Source organism: Merops nubicus, unplaced genomic scaffold, assembly GCF_000691845.1.
Source record: "Merops nubicus isolate BGI_N331 unplaced genomic scaffold, ASM69184v1 scaffold20186, whole genome shotgun sequence".
Classification (NCBI taxonomy): domain Eukaryota; kingdom Metazoa; phylum Chordata; class Aves; order Coraciiformes; family Meropidae; genus Merops; species Merops nubicus.
Window position 1 is genome coordinate 39,185 of NW_008617189.1, and position 21,685 is coordinate 60,869.

Sequence of the window (21,685 nt, forward strand, 5' to 3'; positions counted from 1 at the left end):
CACTCAAAATGCAGAGGGTGCTTCTTTCCTAGGCAGCTTTCCGGAGGGACCTGGCTCACCTCCTGGAGCTGATTGGCACGGGCAAGGAGTCCCTCAGCTTCATGAAGAAGAGGATCCGGCACTTGGCCCAGCAGTGGCTGCGGGCGGCTCGGCGCCTGGAGCAGAAGCTGAAGGACAGGCAAAGGGACCAGAAACACGTAGGAGCACATTGCACGGGGGGGCTGGGGAGGTGGAAAAGCTGAGCCCTTGGGAACGTGGGTGTTGGGGACAGCTGGGATGTGAGCCAGCTGGGAGGAAGATTCCTTTGTGGAAGCACGTGGGGTCTGCAGGGTTGGTCTGTGGTCTATGGGCACAACTCTGTGCGTCTGGGGTGTCGCAGGATTGGCGTTGCTGAACAGTGGGGTGAATTTTGGAGATGGGTGCTGGTGGGTGGGAGGTGGAGTCCAGCTGGCAGGCAGCCCCCGGGGTGGGCAGGCAGCTGTGGTTGAGGAGCAGCACTGTGCAGAGGTCCTGCTGATGGTTTTGTGGTGCACTGCTCTCCAGTCCCTGGGTGCAGGGAGATCCAGCTCCAGTCCCTGGGACAGGCTGGGATGTCCTTTGGGAACGGGAACCTGGTCCCAGGATACAGACCAGCACCTGATTGGTGCTGGTAAACTGGGACTATTGAGCCTTTGCTAATTGGACATAATTGTCTTTACACCCAACTGATTTCCTGGAATTATCACAGCATGCAAGAGGAGCTGGAGGGAATTTGGGACCATAAGTCACTCGGGGCTGGGAAACCCAAGTTGTCCCTTTCCCCCCGTGCCACCCATCCCAGCAGCGATTCCTCTCCTTGTCTCTCCAGATCTTGATCCATATTGGCTTCCTGACAGAGGAGTCGGGGGATGTTTTCAGTCCACGGGTGCTGAAGGGGGGCCCGTTGGGTGAGATGGTGCAGTGGGCTGACATCCTGGCTGCCCTCTTCCTCCTGGGACACAGCCTGAGGGTCACGGTCTCCCTGAAGGAGCTGCAGAGGTGGGTGCTGTGGTGCTGTGGGTGTGTGGTGCCCCGCAGGAGGGTCTGCCCCACATGTGTCTGTATGGGTTGCATCAAAGTCCTGGTGTGTGTCCAAAGAAGGGCGACAGAGCTGGGGAAGGGTCTAGACCCTAAGTGTGGTTGAGGAGCAGCTGAAGGACCTGGGGGTGCTGAGCCTGGAGCAAAGGAGGCTCAGGGGAGACCTTCTGGCTCTCCACAGCTCCCTGACAGGAGGCTGGAGCCAGGTGGGGGTCGGGCTCTTCGCCCAAAGAACAAGAGACAGGAAAAGAGGAAATGGCCTCAAGTTGCACCAGAGGAGCTTTAGTTTGGACCTGAGGAACAATTTTTTCCCTGAAAGGGTTGCCCAAGGCTGTGCCAGGCTGCCCAGGGCAGTGGTGGAGTCCCCATCCCTGGAGGGATTTAAAAGCTGTGTGGATGTGGTGCTGAGGGACATGGATTAGTGGTGACCTTGCAGTGCTGGGTTAACAGTTGGATTTGATGATCTTAAAGGTCTTTTCCAACCAAAATGATTGTATGAGCTCTTTCATGAAAGCAAAGGCTCAGGGGTGGCTGTTCCCCCACCTGTGTCTCAGGCAGCACTGGTGTTGTACTGGTGCAAGCATTAGGTGGGTGCAGACCAGCAGCATCATGGCTGGGATTGTTCCCCTCCCTTCTTCACCCCAGAAAAGTGAGAAGGACTGGTGCAAAGTAAGGTTTCGTGTGGGGCAGATGTGGAGACGACTGGGGCAGGGCTCTGTCCTTCTGTCCCACTGATTCCTGCCTAGAGCTGGGTATGGCAAAGGCTTCCTTTTACCCCTCATTCCCAAGGGATGCTCTCTGCAGGGCTGGTGGCCATGTGGCCACAGGATGCAGGTGTCCTGCAGGTTGCTGGCTGTTCTCACTGTGTACGGCTGCACTGGCCTCACTGGTGGTGTTTGAGCCGTGACTGCTATCTTCCTTCCTCCCTTCCTTCCCTTCCTCCCTTCCTTCTCCTCTGAGGCAGACTGCCAAAAAAAAAAAACCTTGCAGAGGGGTGGTAGCCACCAAGGAGCCCTTCTCAGAAGGTGCTGGTGGTGGCCTGGGGACCTGTGGTAGAATTTGCCACTGCTGGGGCATGTCCCACAGAGCTTTTTCTGCCCTGGGATATGGGGTGATGCAGGGTAACAGTGTGCACACAGCTATGCTGGGCCACCCGACAAGTGTGTCTAGACAGCACCCTTTCTTCAAGAGGGACCAACATGGATGGAAAAAATAGGGAGAAGAGAAGTGTGCTGTGTTCCTGTGTGCTGATGGAGTTCTGTTATTAGCAGGCTGACACTGCTGCCTCCTGTAACCCTACAAGATTTCCTCTCCTCCTGTGAGGCACCTCGAGTGGAGGGCAAGTGCAAATTACGATGGGTTATAAATCAAGAAAAGCCTGAAGCTGCCTCTGGGACTGGGCAGGTTTTGGGCAATGCTAAGCCAGCATCGGCCGCATAATGAGCCGTGCTGAGAAGGGAATGAAAAAACCCAACCATCCTGGAAAAAAAACACTACAACAAAAACCCAACCCAGCCCCTGCGGCATTCAGAATTAATGAACGGAATTAGCTGCCGACTAATTAACTCCAAAAAATAATCCTGGTGCTAATGCAGGAGGCAGCAGGTTCTGGGAGAGGCGGGCACACGTCAACGGCGATCGCCGTGTGCCGCCCGCTGACAGGCTGAGTAAGAACCTGTCCTCAAGGGTGAAGGAGGTTAACGGCTGGGAGGGCTGTGGTCTTGCTGGTGTGTGGTTCGTGTTGGTGTTTTTTTACCGAAGAGCCTCACGGTGGTTGTTTAATGAGGGGAAGGAGCTGGGTGAGTCTCCCTGCGGGTTTCGCAGCGGCCGTTCCCTCTGGGAGTGACTCTGGAGAGAGCTCCTTTGCTGCCTGGAGTGGTTGTGCCTTCCTTGGGAGCACGGGAGCTCTGACATCGGGTGGCAGTGATGAGACCTCCTCTTCTAACATGGATTTGGACGTGGCCCCTTGGAACGGTGGCACTGTTGCTGCCCCTTTGCAGCTGTGGTGGGGAGCTGGGGGCACACATCTTGCTCTTCTCTCTGTCCTAGCGGCAGGGCCATCCCCACCCCCCCCAGCGGGGGTTCTCTTAAAAAAAACACTGGATGCCCACGTTGTGTCTCCACCTCTACACTGATGGAGCTGGGGCTTTCACTGTGCCCCTTCTGTCCCTCTGCCTGAGCTCAGTGTTTGCTGGGACCCTCCTGCAGCCCATCATGAGATGAGTAAATGTGGGGCTCAGAAGAGGAGGGGACATCACCCAGCAATCCTGCTCGGTGCTTGCAGGTGTCTCAGCAGCATCCATTCCTTCAGGCTGGTAGGGCATTAGCAGGGCTCTGAGGAGTGCTGAGAAAAGCCTCTCCCTGAGCTTGGGCAATGAGGGGCTTAGCAGAACATGAGTAATTAATCCTCAGTCGTCCTAATAGTTAATCCTGGGCTCTTTGTTAAAGCCTGAGGGGACTTTACCTGTAGCTGCAGCTTTGGTCACAGGTTGGTACACACACAGCTGGGGGCTGTGTGAGGGGCTGCAGGGATGAATCTGGGGATGAATCCATGTCACCATGGAAGGATCAGCCCAAGCACTCTGATTTCTGATCCCTCCTGCCCCCCGTGCAGCCTCCTGGAACAGCAAAGCTTTGCTCTGCTCTGGGCAAGGGCTGAATTTGTCCTCTCCTGTCTCAGGTGTCTCTTGCTGAGCTGGCACCAGGACAGGCACCAGTATTGGGGTGGCTTCAAGGATGTTTTGCTCCAGCAATGTGAAATGCTGAGTCCACTTCTTGTTTATTTTTCTTTGCCACCCCCTGCTCCTTTCAGGGCTTAGAGCTGTAGCTGCTCCCACCCTCCATGGAGCAAAGGCTGGCACCCATAAATTATTCAGCACGGAATAACCTCTCTCCTGGTTTGTTTTGTGTCTCTTCAAATTCCTGAGCTGATTTTTCTACACGTATTGATCATTGGCGAGGGATCATTGGAAGGTTTGCCTGCACACACTTCAGCCAGTAGTTAGCCGAGCTCTGTTCATGACTAACATCCCTATTGATGGCAATGCAGCAGGGCCCAGAGGCAGTGCTCAGGATGGGCTCTGGAGTGCTGGGGATCAGGCAGATGAGGAAGAGAAGTAAATCCCGGCTTCCAAAAACTGGTGATGGAAAGCTGGGGTGAAAATGGGTCAGGTGGGTGGCAATGTGTGTGGGGCACCTCTCCATGCTCCGGGGGGATGCCACGTGGTGAATAGCAGGAGTGTGAAAGGGTTCCTCCCCCAGTTTGGGGGAGCAATGCTAATCTGGAGCCAGGCCAAGGAGCTCTGGGCATCTGCAGGTTTGCTCCATGACTTGGCTATGTGCTGTTTAAGTGCCCCTGTGAGATCTGAGATCAAAGCTGCTGAGCTCAGCCATGGTTTTCCAGGGCTAGCTTATCTTCTGCCCACTACAGACCTCAAACCTGTGTGGATTCTGTTGCCGTGCCCTACCAGAAGCCGATTTTTCTCCTGTAGTTGAACTAAGTGCAGGCGTTTGTCCTCTTTTGCATTTCCCACTGAATTTGTGAGCTGCTTCTGATGCGTCTTGACAGGCAAAGGGTGAAACACGGGATAATGTGGTGGCTGGTGCAAAGCATGGCTGGGCACGTGCAGCTCCCCCAGAGGAAGGGAAAGCACTGAGCTGGAGCAGGGGGTCAGGAGCTGTTTCCACCTGAGGTTTGTACAGGGTGGGCAGGGGCAGCGGAGGGAGCCTGCAGCATTTTGATCCCTGTCTTGAAGCAGGGTGGGAAGAAACATCTCAAACATCCCCAAATCCCCCAGCTGGGAGGGGATCTTACCAATGTTCATCAATATCTAAAGAGCAGAGCTCAAGAGGACAGGGCCAGACTCTTCTTAGTGGTGCCCAGTGATAGGACAAGGGACAACAAGCCAAAATGGAACCCAGAAGATTCTACTTAAACAGAAACTTCTTTCCTGTGAAGTTGCCTAACCTTGGAGCAGGCTGCCCAGGGAGGCTGTGGAGACTCCTTCTCTGGAGGGATTCCAAACACACCTGGACACCATCCTGGGCACCCTGGTGTGGGTGACCTGCTGGAGCAGGGGGGTTGGACAAGATGATCCCATGTGCTGCTTTGGTAGCCAACATGTGCTTTCAGGGAAGTGAGAATCAAGGTGGGTGTGTGTTGCTTGGTAGGGGAGGAGTGGGAAGTGTTTGAAAGACCTGAGCTGAGTTGTTAATGAGGCAGGTTCTGAGTAGATGTTGGAAAACCCCAAGCAGCATTTCCAAGGGATGGCTCTGCTGGTGCAAAAGCCACAATGAGCTGAGGCTCTTCCTCCAGAGCCCCTGTGCCCCAGGGGCAGGCAGGAAGAGATCTACTCAGACTTACCCCTTGGAGAAAGGGCACAATGGGTGCTGTGGGGACCTCCAGCTCCTACCCCCATCCTTGAGTCATGGGAATGGTCATGTTGGCATCTCCAGCTGCTTTTGCAGGGCTATGGGAGAGGCCTGGGGACATGGGGGTGTGGAGCTGCTGGGAGTATTGATCAAAGACGGTTTTTGCAACGGTCCCCTTGAAATTAACTGCTCACAAAGCAGGACAGAAAGTCGAAGAAAACAGGATTTGATGCCTCGTGGGGTCAGAATACAACAAAGTGTTCTTGCAGCTTAATTGCTCTGGTGTCAAGCTCTGGACTCCTGGCACTGGCCCTGGCAAGGCACTGCATTTTAAGCATGTGCTCATATCCTGTGCTGGCAGCCCTTTCCCTGCCAAGCTGTGGCCAGCGTGTGGTTTGGGTGATGAGCCATCAGGGTGGCACGGATGGGCTACGGCAAGGCTGGTACCATGGCAGAGCCAGTGCCACAGCAGGCTGAGGCTCAGCTCCCGCTGCCAGCACTCTCCTCTCGTTGCCTGGCACATAACTAGAGCTACTATCTTCCTGCACTTCCCACAGTCATCAAGGTGTATTCAGGCTGCAAAAAGGGCTGTTCAAAGGGAAACACAGTGTCCAGGCAAAGGCATTTCTAATTATTTTCTGGCAGATAAGAGCCATCTCTCTGTCTTGCATCTGTTCCCATGAAAACCTGCGTGGTGCCTGGGATCCAGACTTCACCTTCCCTTGCCAGTTGGCAAATCCAGTCCTGCACTGCCTGTGCAAACAGTCAGAATGATCACTGGTTGATGGAGCTACATGGCATGGCTGTGGGATTTATCAGCTCCACACTGGTGGGGAGGAAACTCAGCCTTTCATGTAGCATCAGATGTTCCCATCACTTGAGAGCGAGTGTTTCTGTAAGCTGCTAGGATTACTGTGTTGTTCTCTTGCTGTCCAGGCTTTGATGTTTGTGCTAGATCACAGTGGTGTATGGGATGTTGTGAGCTTCAGAAAGGCTGAATGTTTGGTTACAGGTCTCAGTGGGAGCTGAAGATGATGCCCCCAGCTGTAGGTACTTGATTGCTGGAGACCCTTGCAAAGACAGAGAGGATGAGCACCAAACACAAGTACTGGGCACACCACTGCCTGAGCTTTGCTGCATTCTCCAGCTGCAGTTTAACTGGGATGTGTTTCCAGCAGAAATACCTTAGGTGATGGGTTAGGCAGGAATCTGAGATGTTGTGGGTAGAAATCGGCTTTGCTGTAGTGGTACCTGTGAAGATTTGGCTGAAACTGTGCCTTCACTTTTGAGCTGTTGGAGCAATTGGGGCAGCAGGAGATAGCCCATGGGTCTGCCCGGGCACCATGAGCATGTGAGTGCTCAGCTTCTGCTGCTCCCCAGAGGGGCCCAAGGATTTGTTTCCATTCCCTGGGAAGCTTCTTCATTATTTGCCGAATTTCTGTCCAGAAAGAGCTGTTTGATCTGTGCAGGGTCTGATGCTGCCCAGCCAGATGAGTCTGCTCCTGCCAGAGGATGGTGGATCCCATCACCTCCCCTGCTCCTCCCCCTCCCTTCAGCCGGGTCCAGCTGTTGGCAGAGCTGCAGCCGAGTAGCTCTGCAATTAAAAGCTGTGTACATCGAAGCAAGGCTGCAAAAGTTGCTCCCTTTAATTACAGCAGCTTCCCAGCACCTCCGAGGAGGTGGCTCAGAGCTTGGCTGGCAGCAGCTACGTGAGGAACAGGTATGAGCCACTCTGCCATGGTGAGGAGCAGCAGAGAGGGATTTCTTCCACCTTTGAGGGCTTTATTTTGTAGGAGAGGAAGGTGTAAAAATTAACAGGAATCACCAACCTGTTTAAATTGCACTCCTTTGTGAAATATGTTTGGTTTGTAGCCAAAGCTCACTGGCTTCCTTGCCATTGCAGAAGCCTCTGCTTTGTCACATAAAAGTTATCATAACCTTATTAATTGCTGCGTAATTGGTATAGGTGAGAGGAGGTTACGTCTGGTGTGTGGGGAGGGTTGATTCTCCCTGAGGGGGCCCAGAGCCCCTTCAGCCTGTGGAGGTCAGGGAGGATGGAGGTTGCAGCACACCCAGCGATGGTCCAAGCAGGAGCTCCTGGATCAAATCCAGCCCTGCAGGATTGTTGACTCCTCATTTCTGTAGGCTTTCAATCCCATTCTAAGATGCAATACATCTGGCAGTCTTCACTCCTCATGGCTGATTTTTGCAGCCCAGAAGAAATGCCTTCCTGGGGACCTCCTGGTGGAGGGGACCTCCTGGCAGAGCCCTGCCCGGACCTGCTGGAGCTGCTGCTGATTACACCAACAGCAAAATCTCAGCATCAGCTGTCTTCTGGGGACATGCTGGGATTCCAGCAAATGCTGCCTCCTGACATGACGGAGAAAGCAGGGTTTTGTTGAACCTTGGAAATAAATAAACTGATTGCTGATTGCTGAACCTCACCCCCAGATGGGTAGGACTGTGTCATGCAGGATCAGTGATGGGCCAGAGAAACAGTCCAGTTGCTTGTTGCAGAAGCAGAACCATTGTAGGTGGCTTTAAAAGGATACTGTAATTGCTTGAAAAACCTCACTTTTGAGATCGTTGTGTCTCTTCTAGCAGGAGGAACAGGTCAGGTAGTGGGATGTTCATCTCGTGGGCTCTTATTTGGACTTTAAATTGCTTTTGATGGGCTTGTCACAGACCCCTGGGAGCTGCTCGGGCTCGGCTCCAGTATCTTTCATCCCCCAGCTAACAGCCCTGTGCTTGCTGGGCTCCTGTAGGCAGGGAGAAGCTGAGGAAGCAGAAAGGACAGAAGCTTTCCTCCATTTCCCCTGCCGCAGTCTGCCTTGCTGATGACAGCAGATGTGGGCAGAGAGGATGCAATTAAATATAATATAGGATATTGGCCCAGCCTGCCAGCAGATGCCCACGAGATCCATTTAGTGCTGGACTTTTCAGCCCCAGGAGCAATAGTGTAGAAGGAAACGTTGGGTTAATGTGAAAATAGGTCAGCAGGATGCAAAGATAACCCCACAGTCATCTGATTTCAGAGAGCACTGCGCTGGGAAAGGGAATGCATCCCCTGGTTGATTAAAGCACCTCTAAGGGGAAAATAGCAGGAGAAGAAGCTGCTGTAGATTTATTCTGGAGTAGGCACAGCTGGTGGAGGCAGCTGGCAGAGAGACGAGTGCGGTGCTTGCATCCACTTGGAGTGAAGCTGCTTTGGGTGCTGCCTCCCAAAGAGGAGCGAGGCTGAGCCGATGCACTAATCCTGCATAGTGATGGGATGGGACGAGCCCCCGGGTCACTGCTCCGGAGGTGCTGCACCATCCTTGGCTGGTCTGGGAGGAGAGGTTTCTCCAGGAGCTGGGATCAAGCAGTTTTCCAAAAACAAATGTCTTGGCTGCGCTGGCTGAGAAGGAGGCATTTGTGCTCATCAATTTTATTTGCGTAATTTCAAGCGCCATTAATAGTACATGACATGAGGAAAAATCAGGGAAATTTCACTCCAACCATGAGTGAAATTGGGTTTAGTAGAAAATTAGTTGACTTAACTGGCAAGTGATGAAAGCTTGAATAAAGAATCTTTAAATAAGGAGGAAAGAAAAAAAAATCCCCCCCACCTCGGAGGTGCAGCCTGGATTTGCATGACTGGAATATTAAAATCAGTGGTTCTGAAGAGTTTAGGAAGGATAAGGGGGGTAAGTGAGAGAGATGCTCTGCTTCAAAGACACCAGTCCTGCTTTTAGGTCGCCTCCTGCCTCGCAGCCTTGGGAGTACGAAGGGACCTGGCGAGGGGATGTGTGGCAGATTACAGCTATAGGGGGGGCCTGGGGGAGCCCGACCTCCTCTCCCTAACCCATGAAGAGTTTTTTTGGAGGCTTCAGCCTGAGATACACTAATTGCTGTTTCCTGCAGCCCCTTGTCAAGCTTGCTTAAGGCTTTTAAAAACTCCAGATGATTTTGCAGCGCAGCGGCTTGTGTTACATATACTAGCTAGAGGACGGGCTGTGCTGCAAGAGAATTGTCATGGTTTGGGGATTTTTAGTTAAATACAAGGTTTATGGATCAGCTGAGTGGCTGCACCATGGCACCAGGTCGGTGTAAATCAGCACTGCCATTTGGCTGGCGACTGAGGGAGAAGCAGCGTGTATGTGAGCAAATGTGGTGTTCAGTATTGCATCTCTCCAAAGACCTGGGTTTTTTACTGGCTTAAAATCTCCCTTTCAGCCTCCTCAGGAGGGGTGAGTCTCCTCATTGCCCTGTTTATCGTGCTGAATTGGCTCTTGGAGGTGAGAGCCTTTCTATTCCTGCCATCCTCCCAATCAGCCGTGTCGTGTAAAATTGTGCATAAAAGTGATGGAAGGGTGACCTGCTTCCCCCGCGGCCGGCCCGGCTGGGCTGCCCTCAGCTGCTGCCTGCATTCCTTCTGACAAGAGCTGTGAAGCAGCTGCACATGCAGCTCTTTGCCTCCAGTTGAATCCCTGTGCTTTTCCTGGCTTGGGCAAGTGATGTGGTTCCCCAGGTATTCACTCTCTGGTGAAGATTTCGGGATCACCAGCCTCAGGTTGGGGTGGGGTTGGAAGGAGGATGTTGGTGTCTGATGCTCAAGAGGTTGCAAGACATGTCAGAACAAGGGTGAGATATGGCCAGGGAGCAGACCAAGACCCCTTCATCATGTATCTATAATGGCAAATCAATTTCACTGGCTACTTATGATCCCTTCTGATGTTTTTTGCAAAGACTAGAGTATGGAGAGCAAATGCTTTTGGTAACTGCATCACTTGGCTGTTCCCATCCATTTCCTCTACAACCAGCTGTGGGATCAATAGATGAAATCCTCTCTGTAGCTGTAGGTGTGGCCAAGGGATGAGGACCTTATGGAAGTGCTTCTCAGAGGATAGACCCTTGGACTGTGTGTCCAGCTTAAGCTGAGCAACATAAAACCTGGGTAGAGCTGGAAAGAAAATTCTTGGGTTTAGAAGAGGAAATGCAGAGAAGTTAGGAGAACCAGTCAGAGAAGTCACATAGAGGGAAAGCTTCAAAGCCTGGGAATGTAACACTTGGTTGGAGTTTTTATTTCTAAGGGAAGGGAAAATACTGATGAGGATGGGTGGGATAAATTCCCATCTCCAAATAGGTGCCAGAAGTGAAAATCCCGGAAGAAAACAAAGACATCTTAGCAGGCAGGAGCTAAGGGTGAGATTTCACACTGCCTGAGCTCAGACTTGAAAAATAAACCAGAAATTCCTCAGCCCTGTTAGAGGGAGTGAGAATGAAACAGGGCAACTGTATGGTGGGAGTGGGGCAGAGCCTGGGCAGACCAAGTCAGCTCCACGTTTCTGTTCTCCATGGGGGTGTTGCTATTGCTCTTTGGATAAGAGTAGGGTTATGAGGGTGAGGATGAGGAATTATTTGTTTTAGGAGGCAAAAAATACAAGAGCATTGAAACTGAGGGTGGATCATTTGTATTTCTGAGCAAACTAGCATTCAGAAATCACAAGTACACGTAACAAGGATTTTTGAGAAACCTGCTGAAGCTGGAAGATGTCACAGCTTTTTTTCTGAGAAGGAGGAAACATGGTCCAGACAAGCAGATGGGCTGTCAAGCTGACATCAGTGGTACACTTAGTGGAACAGCTTTGGAGAAAGGGATTCATCAGTTCACAGAGGTAATTGAAAATGGAAGGAGACGTGCCGCAGGTTTACCAGCCTTGTATCATGCCAGATTAATCACATATCACCCTGGCAGCAAGGTAATTGATGATCTTGATAAAGAGATTGCAGTCGATCTGGTTTATCTGGATTTTCATAATGCTTTTTATCTGCTGGAGGAGGGATGAGGGGATGAGTAGAGCTGTCGTGAGGAACTGGCGGTAAACCCTCTGAGCCAGACCCTACCCTGGCTTTATTGACCTACTTCATAAATGGGACAAAAACTGAGACATATTCATGAAACGTGCACAACATCCAAGGACAGACAGTGCCACCAAAATCAAGAAGCAGCCGAGGGTGCTTTGGGATGTGGTGGGTACCTGTAAGGACTGCAGTAGGAGGAATGGTGCGTGGTTGTGTGCTGGGAGGGGTGTGGGGCTGGGAATAGGGAGATTTAGGCTAAGCTGGGAGCCTTGCAAGCAGGGAAGAGGGAAAAGGTGTGGCTTTCCAAGTCTGTTGTGGGGGGGGGGTTGCAATGCAAGCAAGCAAAATCTGGTGTCTTCAATGAAAGAGGTCCGGGGGAGCATGTGCGCCGTATGCTGGGGAGCCCTGGCTGGGAATGCTGTGCAAAAACCTCGTCATCCACATGGCAGGAACCCAGCTGGAGCAAGTGCACAGACAGGGAGAGACCAGCACTCCCCAAAGCTTCAGATTTTTGGCCCAAGAAATAAAGGCTGGGGATAGGAGAACGATCTTCCTCCTCCTCCGTCGGCTGGGGAGGCAGTCGCTGGCCCCAGTTAGACACTGGGCATGGAAGTGAGTGTTTGTGCTGCAGGGCATTTGTGGTGCTGGGGGACTGATCAGTCTCTCCTGCTTCTCCCCAGTCACTTAGGGGTGCCGCCAGGACGGGGGAACTGTCCCTTGACCAGTCCTCTGCCTTTCGACCTGATTTACACCGACTACCACGGTCTCCAGCAGATGAAGCAGCACATGGGTCTCTCCTTTAAGAAATACAGGTAAGCGAAGCCACTCCCTTCTCCTGGTCTCCATCTCATTCATTAGCAAGTACAGACTAAAACTAATGGCCTCAAAGGACAGTCCCCACCTCCAAGGAGTCAGACCCTTGGGTTGCACCTTGGATTTTTGCCCGGCTCTGCCAGTGGTGCCTTGCTGTGTCCTGTGCTGCCAGGGCACAAGGTGGTCTGCTCGCTCCGGAGCCTTGTGTGATGAAGATAAAACCTCGTTAGAAGAGACTGAATTGGGGGAAAAAAGCCCTTGTGGGGTGTGTGTGTGCTTCCGAGTCCTGTGCCTGCAGACAGCAGTGGCCTCATCACTAAGGGAAGCTCAAGCCTTTTCTATTTGCAAGGAGCCCCATCCCTGGTTCCTTCAAGCATCAAGACAAATGTCATCATCCCCTGGTATATCACCAGCCAGGAAAATATGCGATTTAATTTAGTGCTGATAGTCCTGCTATTTATTATGTTTTCTCCCATCTCTTCCACTATCCTACACAATTTTATTAGAGAGAAAAATGACAAGCGATGTTATTGCTTTTATTATAAATGCGTTTGCTCTCACATTCAGCTTGTTTTGCTCTTCCCTTGCTTGATGCTCCCCTTCTCTCCTCGCTCTTGTGCCTGCCCCAGCGTTGCCGGGATGCTGGGGAAGGCATTAGCAAGCCTTCAGGAGACCCCCCACCCCCAGCCGCCAGGGAGCAGGAAGCCCTGCCAGGGGGAACTGGCGCCAGCAGGGAGCGGTGGGCGCGGGAGGGCCGCTGGTGATGTCCCTGCACCTTCTGCTCGGGGGTGAGCTGCCCGGGGCCACCGGCTGTCCCTGGCAGTGGGACTTTCTCAGGCTGAGGTCCCGGGTGCCGTGTCCCCGGCAGGTGCCGCGTCCGGGTCATCGACACCTTTGGGACGGAGCCGGCGTACAACCACGAGGAGTACGCCACGCTGCGCGGCTACCGCACCAACTGGGGCTACTGGAACCTGCAGCCCGCCCAGTTCATGACCATGTTCCGTGAGTGGGGGCAGGGGCGCGGCGGGGCGGCTGCGCGGGTCATGGGCACCCCAGAGGAGGGTCTCGCCTCCTTCAGGAGGTGACACATGGGCAGTGCTGTCCTCCCCGGCTCCAGTCTGCCTCCCCCTGCCTGCAGGGAGCTCCTGGGCCTGCTTGGCCAGCTCTTGGGCTATAGAAATGTTCTGGGGTGAGAGCTGGCTCCTTCCTCCACGGTGGGTTGCTGGCTCCAGCCCAGTCAGGCACAAACATAGGAATCATAGAATCACTATGGCTGGAAAGGACCTCCAGGACCATCAAGTCCAACCTCCATCCCAACAACTCCCTAACCATTAGACCATTGCCTCAAGTGCTGCATCTACTCATTGTTTGAACTGCTCCAGGGATGGTGACTCCATCACCTCCCTGGGCAGCCCCTTCCAGTGCCTGAGCACTCTCTCAGACACAGCCAGGAGCTGCCAGCTCCTGGGATGGGAAATGCAGGGTGGTTTCAGTTGCAAAGTCTGGTTTTATTTCAGGTGGGGTTCTAAAGGTGAGAGGCAGCTCAGTGGTTTGGGTTTGCTTGTGACATGGAAAGGAGGTGTGCTTGTCTGAAAGGAACCCTGTGACCCATTGGGTGCTGGGTGATGCAAACGTAGCTTCTTCCTGACTGGATAAAGCCCATCTGGCAGCCTTAAAAATGCCTTACTTTTAAAAGTCCCTCAAGTGAGTTCCAAAGCCTGTATTTTATGAGCTGCTTGGGTGGAGATTCATGCCACTTTTCCTCCAAGCTCCAGCAAGGCTCTGGAGCCAAGCTCATCTCAGCCCTTCTGCTGCAATGGGCCTGCATCCTCAACCCTCATGAGGTCCCAGAAAACATCTCCCCAACCCCATGTCTTCTCCCCTTGGTGTCCCCAGCTCACACCCCTGACAACTCCTTCATGGGCTTCGTGTCAGAGGAGCTCAACAAGACGGAGAGGCAACTCATCAAGTCCAACAAAGTGAGCAGCATGGCAGTGGTGTACGGGAAGGAGGCCAGCATCTGGAAGGTGGGTGTCCTGGGTGCTCTCGGGGCAGCTGTAGGCAGAGCTTTGAGGTCACAGCAGCTCCTGGCTCTTATCCGGAGCTTTTGAGGCCCAGATTTTGGTGAGTTTGTTGAGAAGCACCCTTGTCCCATTTGCAGAGGAGAAGCTGAGGTGCTGTGACACATCCAGCACCTCCAAGCAAACAGGGCTGGTGAGACCCCGTCCCCTGCTCTCTGCTCTGGGTGATGCTTCCTCCCAACAGGCTGTGTAGACTGAGGAGTTTGTATCGATGATTGGGTGTAATTAATGACAATAATTGCTGTTAGCTGTTGTGCTGCCCCTGGGTTGTCATGGGCGGGTGGAATGCCTGTGCTTTCAGGTGTTGAGGGTCGTGTTGCACCTCTGCCTGCCTGTGCTTGGAATGTCTGGGGGAAAGGAGTGGGCAATACCCCCCAGCCCCCCAAACCATCCGCTCTGCACCTCCTGTGGCAGCCAGGGAATGTGCGTGCTCCCCACTCCCCCCAGTGCTCTCATCCCAAGCCAACCCAGTAGCTTTTCCTTCCAGGGCTTAAAATCAAACAACTAATTCTCACTGTCTCTTGCTTTATTTCTATTTCTCCCTGTGTGTGCTGCCTGGGGCTGTTCCAGTTGCAGGTACTGTACCATGCCAGCTGCTGCTGGGCTTTACCCCTGCACATCTTCTCGAGAGGGAAGAGGTTTTGCTGGAGTTGACTTTGTCTCCTCATGGGCTCGGTGCTGCTGAGCTGCCAGGATGGATGTGGGTTGATGCAGCCGGGGGCTGTGTCCCCTCTCTGTCCCCACCTTTCCTGATTGAGCAGCTCTGCCCTCGCAGGGATGCTGTGGTGGCCAGGATCTGGCCATGCCACACCATCTCCTCCTGTTCATGGGTGTTTGTGGCTTTTCCATCACCCCTCACAGCTGAGAGCAAAGCCCATCAGCATTTGTGTAGCTTGAAGGCTCCCCGACACCGCACTGAAAGCCACAAAATTCAATTTTAGGGGAATTGTGGGGTTTCGTCTTCTTTTGCTACCATCTCCTCACCCTTTCTTATCCAGAAGTTTCATTTGAGCTTACTTAGGTTAATTTGGGAAGGCACTAAAGAGAGTTAAAAGCCTCAGAACAGACATTTCCCTCTACCCTTAGTTCTATGAACATTTGCTCCTTTTAACCAGAATTCACAAACAACCTCCATGTTCCCAAAGCTCTCTAGCTGAGGTCATTTGTTACTGGGTAGAGGGGCTGGGGCTGGTTTTGCTGGTGGTTGTTCCACAAGTCCAGGCTGCCTGGGCACTGCTTCATGTCCTGTGCCACCTCATGTCATAAAATAAGGTAGAAGAGGAGTTTTTTGTTATTTTGAGTGATTTTGAGGTCCAGGAAGGAAAAGAGTACCTTCATCTCCTGGAGCCAGGTGCTTATTTACAAGCCTTGGACCAGGTGTCACCTCCAGAGCAGGATCTTTTTGGCATTAGAAATGTTTCATTAGATCTACCTTCCCATCATTTCTCACCTCCTGCCCCTCTGAACGTCTTGCCTCAGGAAGCCAGAGATGCTGGGTGATGCCTGGTGCTACCCAGGGACCATGGGCTTTGTTTCACTCTCATCTCCTCAAGCATTAGGGAATTGACATCAAAATGGTGCTGATTTGGGTCTTAGTGGCCCTGTGGCCAAGATTTCACCCTGCAGCCTCATCCCACCGAAAGGACTTGTTTTTAACCTTAGAGAAGTCCAGGGGCATGTGGCTGAGGGCAGAAATATGGTGTTCAGAGAGGCTTTAAGGCAACATATGGAGTGTTCTCAAATTCCCCATTTAGACCTCCTTATTCTCTCCCGGTCTCTGCTCTTTTTGGGGCCTTTGGCATCACTGGAACAAGCTGAAAATTCAGCTTCCAAAGGATGGTCTCTCTGTGGTTTTTCCAAGTGGAAAAAAAAAATCTGCAACAGAGAAATTGTTAAAATAGAAACCTGCTTTGGAGAGCAAAAGGAGGAAAGCCTCCAAAAGAAGAAAGCTGATGACCCCCTTGATTTTTCCTGGTAGCAAAAAGGGATTAAACCTGAGTGAGAAAATCCTGGGGATTTGTTACTTGGAATAAGAGGCCATTGGCAAGCTCTGGTCTTTGCAAACTTCCCTCTAAATCCCCTGAAACCTCGAATTCAGCAGCTCCAGCGTAGAAGTTGCCCACGGAAGCGGCAGGGAAGGCAAGGGCTTGAGGTGCTCATGTCCAAGGTGATGGATCCTGCAGCCATCCAGGCTCACTAGGAGCCTGGAGTGGTCCAGGACATGTATCTGAGGGACACAGAGTGGAGGTGTGGGTTTTGCCCTGCTGTGGATTAGGCTAAAGCATCATGGGTGTGGCACGACAGCAGTTTGAGAGTGAAATCTCCCCCTATAAGCATAGAGGGGTCATCCCCATCTTCTGGTTCGGTTCACACCACCGCCTTCCTCCCCAGGGCAAGGAGAAGTTCCTGGCCATCCTCAACAAGTACATGGAGATCCACGGCACGGTCTACTACGAGACGCAGCGGCCGCCCGAGGTGCCGCCCTTCGTCAAGAACCACGGGCTGCTGCCACAGCAGGAGTTCCAGCAGCTCCTGAGGAAGGCGAAGGTGGGCAAGAGCCAGCCGGGGGGTCTGGGGTGCCCTGCGCCCCATTAACCAGCCAGTAGCCAGGACTCAGTCACCTTGAGAAGGAAAAACTAATTAAAGGAGGCAGCGGGGTGGGGGATGGGTGTTACCTGCACCCCTCCTGGCTTGCAGGCACCAGCAGCAGGTCAACTAGCCAGGAGCTGAGCAAGGCAAGCAAAGCAAGTCCTGGCTGATGAGTTTCTCCTTGCGGAGTGTCCACAGACAGAGCACAACGTTTCCTGATGAATTTATTTATGGCTAAGTGGGGTGAGGTTCATTGTTCCCCTGGGCGAATGCATCCCCGTCACCTTCAGCCAGTGTTTGGGGGAAATGTTGTGGATTCACCAACCCAAAGGCCTTTGGCCAGCCAGTATTTCTCCATGCAGGGTCACTGTGATGGTCATAGCCACCCTGGGGGAACTTGCAGCTCCCGAACACCCTGTTGCTTTGCACAAGATTTTGCCTGGTGGAAAAAGCCCTGGGGTGTTGGTGGATAGCCAACTGAACATGAGCCAGCAGGGTGCCTAGGTGGCCAAGAAGGCCACCAGCATCCTGGCCTGGATCAGAAATGGTGTAACCAGTAGGAGTAGGGAGGTGATTGTGCCCCTGGACTTGGCACTGGTGAGACCCCCACCTTGACTCCCGTGTCCAGTTTTGGGCACCACAGGATGAGGACATTGAGGGGCTGGAGTGGGTATAGAGAAGGGCAACGAGGCTGGTGGGAGGGCTGGAAAATATGCCTTAGGGAGCCCAGCTGAGGGAAATGGGGTTGTTTGGTCTGGAGGAGAGGAGACTGAGAGGAGACCTTATTGCTCTCTAAAGTTACCTAAAAGCAGGTTGTAGTGAGGTGGGTGTTGGTCTCTTCTCCCAGATTACTGATGACAGGATGAGAGGAAATGGTTTCAAGTTGCACTAGGGTGCTTTCAATTTGATATTAGAAAGAATTTCTTCTTCTGAAGGAGTGGTCAGGCACTGGAACGGGCTGCCCAGGGAGGATGCCCAGCAGGATGGTGGAGTCATCCCTGGAGGTGTTAAAAAATGAGTAGATGTAGCACTTAAGGCCATGGTCTAGTGGTTAGGGCAAGGTTGGGAGGAAAGTTGGACTTGATGATCCTAGATGTCTTTTCCAACCACAGTGATTCTCTAAGTGGGCTGTGAGCCTCGGAGCAGGGGGACTTTTAACACATTTAAGCTCTGGGGTGTTGAACTACACGGAGCTGCCTTAGGGGCTCGGTGTGCACGACCAGGGCAGCAGAGCAGGATGCTGAGGAGGGTTATTTGGGAGTCTTTCCTCTGGGGTTGGCTGTGTTTGCTCTCTTTCACGTGGGTCTCTTCCTTGCAGCTCTTCATCGGCTTTGGGTTCCCCTACGAGGGCCCTGCCCCGCTGGAGGCCATCGCCAACGGCTGCGTGTTCCTGCAGGCGCGTTTCAGCCCCCCACACAGCTCCCTCAACCACGAGTTCTTCCGCGGCAAGCCCACCTCCAGAGAGGTGAGCAGGGGGCTGGGGGGTGGGCACCCCAGGGGAAGGGTGCTGGCTAACCTGAGATTGCTTTTTCGGGGCCTTTTCAAAGGCAGAAGTGTGGTACCTGCAGACGGGGGCTCTGCTCCCGTCCTCTCGTCGTCTCCATCCAGAGTGCTGGGATGCAAGGGGTCCTGCTGTGGGTGTGGGGCTGCAAAGGAGAAGGCAATGCAGGAGAATTCTACAGATCACAGGCTCCATCTTCATCAGCCCCATCCACGGAAAGCCCACACCCTGCTCCTGACCCAGGGTGATGCTCCCCTGTTTGTCCTTTTGTACATCCAAAGGGGTGGCTGGGATGTTGCAGGGGTATGAAACTCCTCCCAGGCTCGCCCCTCCCTGGGAATTCAATCTAAGTGAAGAAGGAACTCTTTAAAAAGTTAAAGGGTTGAGAAAATTGCCTCTTTCATTATTAATAAAGTGGATAACGCAGCGCGGTGCTTGCTCCTACCAAGGAAGGCTTTGCTGGGGGGCTGTGTGGCTTACCTTTGCTGGAGCCCAGCTGGCCAGCACCTACCACAGGGTGGGGCGCACTGGGCTGTCTGCCCCAGGCACCCCCCTAATTAGCTGCTGGGTGGGTGCTGTGGTTGTGCTTCAGCTCAGAGCAGCCGAGGGTGAAGGCTGTGAAATGCCTCAGGGGGGTTGTATGCTGGAGGGGAAGGAGAAGATCAATCTGCCTGCAAAAAAAGTGGGAAAGGACAGAAAGCTGGAGAATCCAGTATGGAGCATGTGCTGCGCTCCTCCTCCAGCTTTTCTTCAGGCCCCTCTGTAACATTTTGCCATGCCCCTGAAGCCCCTCCTCTGCTCAGCATCCTCTCTTCCCTTCCCAAGGTAGGAAGCAGCAGCCTGAGGCTAAAAAGGCAACTCAGGGGCTGAAATAAAAGAGGTAAAGCCTCAAAAATGTCCTGGTGGCACTGTGGAGTGCCAGTGTGTGGGGCTGCCCGTGGCATCGGGGCGATTTGGCTTCCAGCACTGCTTTCTCCCAGTGCAAGACTTCCCCAGCCTTTGGTGGTGATGGATTTTCTCTCTGCCTCATTTCTGGAGCTGGCAAACCTGGGAAACATAGTGCCTTCACAGACCTTTGCTGTTGTGCACTCCTTTTTTGCCACTCTAGACCAAAAAATGACTCAAGATTAAATTGAAGCTGCATTACAAAGCTGGAAATACTCAGTGCTGTGGAGGCGATTTCAGTGTTGATGGGAATGGGGCACACTAATCCAGTGGGAGTTTTCAAGCATCAGCCTGATGTCAGGAGGCAGCTGGGTTCAGAGGAAGCCTTTTTCCAGCACGTCTCTACGTGCAATGGGTTAAACCCCAAAATATCTGTGCCTGAGCCTGCTGCTCCTCTCTGCCATCATGACGGCTGTGAGTGGTAGACAGAAGCTGTTCTGTCAGGGTCTGCAAAACCCGGCTCACACTGCTGTGTTTTAGGTGTCCTCCCAACACCCGTATGCTGAAGACTTCATCGGGAAGCCACACGTGTGGACTGTCGACTACAATAACTCTGAAGAGTTTGAAGCTGCTATCAAAACCATCATGAGGACCCAGGTATGGCTTGGAGGAGGTGACGGGGCCATCTCCCCACTGCTGGGTTTGCAGGGATAGATAGCAGCAGCACTTGCTGGTGCCTGGCTCTCCTTTTTTGAGTGTTAATTGCTTCTCCTCCCTTGTTTCCCCTTTGAAACTATTGAACATGCAGAGCAGAAGACCTCCTCTCCTGCAGCTTCAGGGGCCTTGCTTTGGGACCAAGTATTGGAGGTCTTTGCCCAGGGCAGCAGTGTGCCTTTGAAGGATCCTCTGGGAATCCTCCAGGCAGAGCTGCAGCAAGGGGAAGCTGAGATAAGGGAGATGAGGTTTGGGAGCAGGAGGCTGTGAAACAGGGGGTTAGAGGTTATTGATGTGCAGTAGTGCTGGGACCTGGTGCAGAGCAAAGATAAACTCAGAGAGCATGTCCCTGCAAGTACCCTGGTACCTGCCATTCCCCTGTTACACTGTTTGTTGTTAGTATTTAGGTTTAGTAAATCAGTAGGAATAGCTCCAGAAGCTGCCTCTGTGAAGGGTGAAGGGATGGAAGGAAGGGGAGAGGGAGGTGGGGACTCCCCGGCAAGGCAGCATTCCCGCTGCACCTGCCCTGGGAATGCTCCCTCATGAATATTTACCTCCTGCCCCATGGCAGGAGCCTTTCAAGTTGTCCAAATTGTTAAATTCAATTTTCCTGGAGGGGAGAAAATACTGATCTTAATTTTGCTCACAATTTGCTTTGCTTGGGATAATCCATCCCCTCATGAGGACAGCGATGGGCTCTACATCGGGCTTGGGGGTCTGGTGTCCACAGTGCCAGGGGGGATTTTGGGGGGCACGGGGGTGATGCTGGCCAGAGATGTGTCATCCCTGCGTTTCTCTTCATTAGAGGTGGCAGAGGTGGGTGTCTGTGACTGGCTGATGTGGCCACACCATCTGTCCAGCTCTGGCATCCTACTGGGGGTCATTGCTGCAGCTCTTCACCTCACGCTGATTTTCTCTGCCAGTTTGCAAAGACCCAGCAAACCCAACTTAGGAAAACAGTGGTTGTTTTGCACATGCATTGCGGTTTCTCGATTAAAACGAAATGAAAACTAATGCCATCCCTGCTGCTGTGCTGCCAGGCCAGCTGTCAGCACTTGACCCTCCACCATCTGGGCTGGAGAGACGTCCCTGAAGCGAAGGTAGCGCCGTGGGCGGGTGGCTGGGAGCTGCTGCTCTCTGCCTCAGCAGAGAGAAGGAAATTTTCAGTTTTTCCAGACAGGAGAAAGAAAATAGTGAAGCCTGGTGCTGCCGTGCTATTAGAAGAATTAAAAAATGACTGGGCAGGCATCCTGAGGTGGCTGCTCCCTGTTTTCCATCCCATCCTGACGCCACGTGTGGGAGGATAAACTCTGTTTCCTATGGGATTGTGGAGCAGCTAAACCTGCCACCCATCTCTGCAGGATCAGGGAGCCCCACCTCAAGGTCCTCTCCCAGGAAGCACCCCAAGTGCTGTAATTACCTTTCAATACTGGGAGGTTGAAGTCCTAAATTTGCCTCAAGTGAGTAGAACCAACTGCTTGCATCCCACTGGCACTGAAAACGTGCTGTTGCTCTGGAGGGAAATTATTCCTTCCCACCAAGAAGTGCTCTGGGTTAATCCCACAGCTCACCTCTCTGAGTTTTTTAAAAGATATTGTGTAAATCCTCTTGAAGCAGAGCAGGGAGTGAGTGTGAATAACTTACAGCAACTTCCTTTTTTCCCCCTTCTTTTTTTTTTTTGCCTGCTAAATAGAAAGGTCTGCATCATTAGAGATGCTCTCAAGGCAATTAGGCCTAAAAATTGACCTATCTTACAGGTTTAAAAGCCTTATTATGGGCTTTGGTTTCAGGAATCCCTTGGTATCTTGTCTTTAAAATACTGTTTGCTGCA

The 21,685-nt window shown here is 52.7% G+C and overlaps 1 protein-coding gene across 1 annotated transcript in view; it reads left to right on the forward strand.

Annotated features, from left to right (window-relative positions):
• MGAT5B (mannosyl (alpha-1,6-)-glycoprotein beta-1,6-N-acetyl-glucosaminyltransferase, isozyme B) overlaps window positions 1–21,685 on the forward strand; it is a gene marked incomplete at both ends in the record, with an annotated part of 58,943 nt that overhangs the window by 33,348 nt on the left and 3,910 nt on the right. The window contains 8 exons of the mRNA XM_008943071.1: window positions 33–197; window positions 848–1,017; window positions 11,952–12,083; window positions 12,953–13,086; window positions 13,981–14,111; window positions 16,557–16,712; window positions 18,073–18,219; window positions 19,681–19,797. Coding sequence (XP_008941319.1) covers window positions 33–197; window positions 848–1,017; window positions 11,952–12,083; window positions 12,953–13,086; window positions 13,981–14,111; window positions 16,557–16,712; window positions 18,073–18,219; window positions 19,681–19,797 — 1,152 coding nt within the window. The remainder of the gene's footprint in view (window positions 1–32; window positions 198–847; window positions 1,018–11,951; window positions 12,084–12,952; window positions 13,087–13,980; window positions 14,112–16,556; window positions 16,713–18,072; window positions 18,220–19,680; window positions 19,798–21,685) is intronic.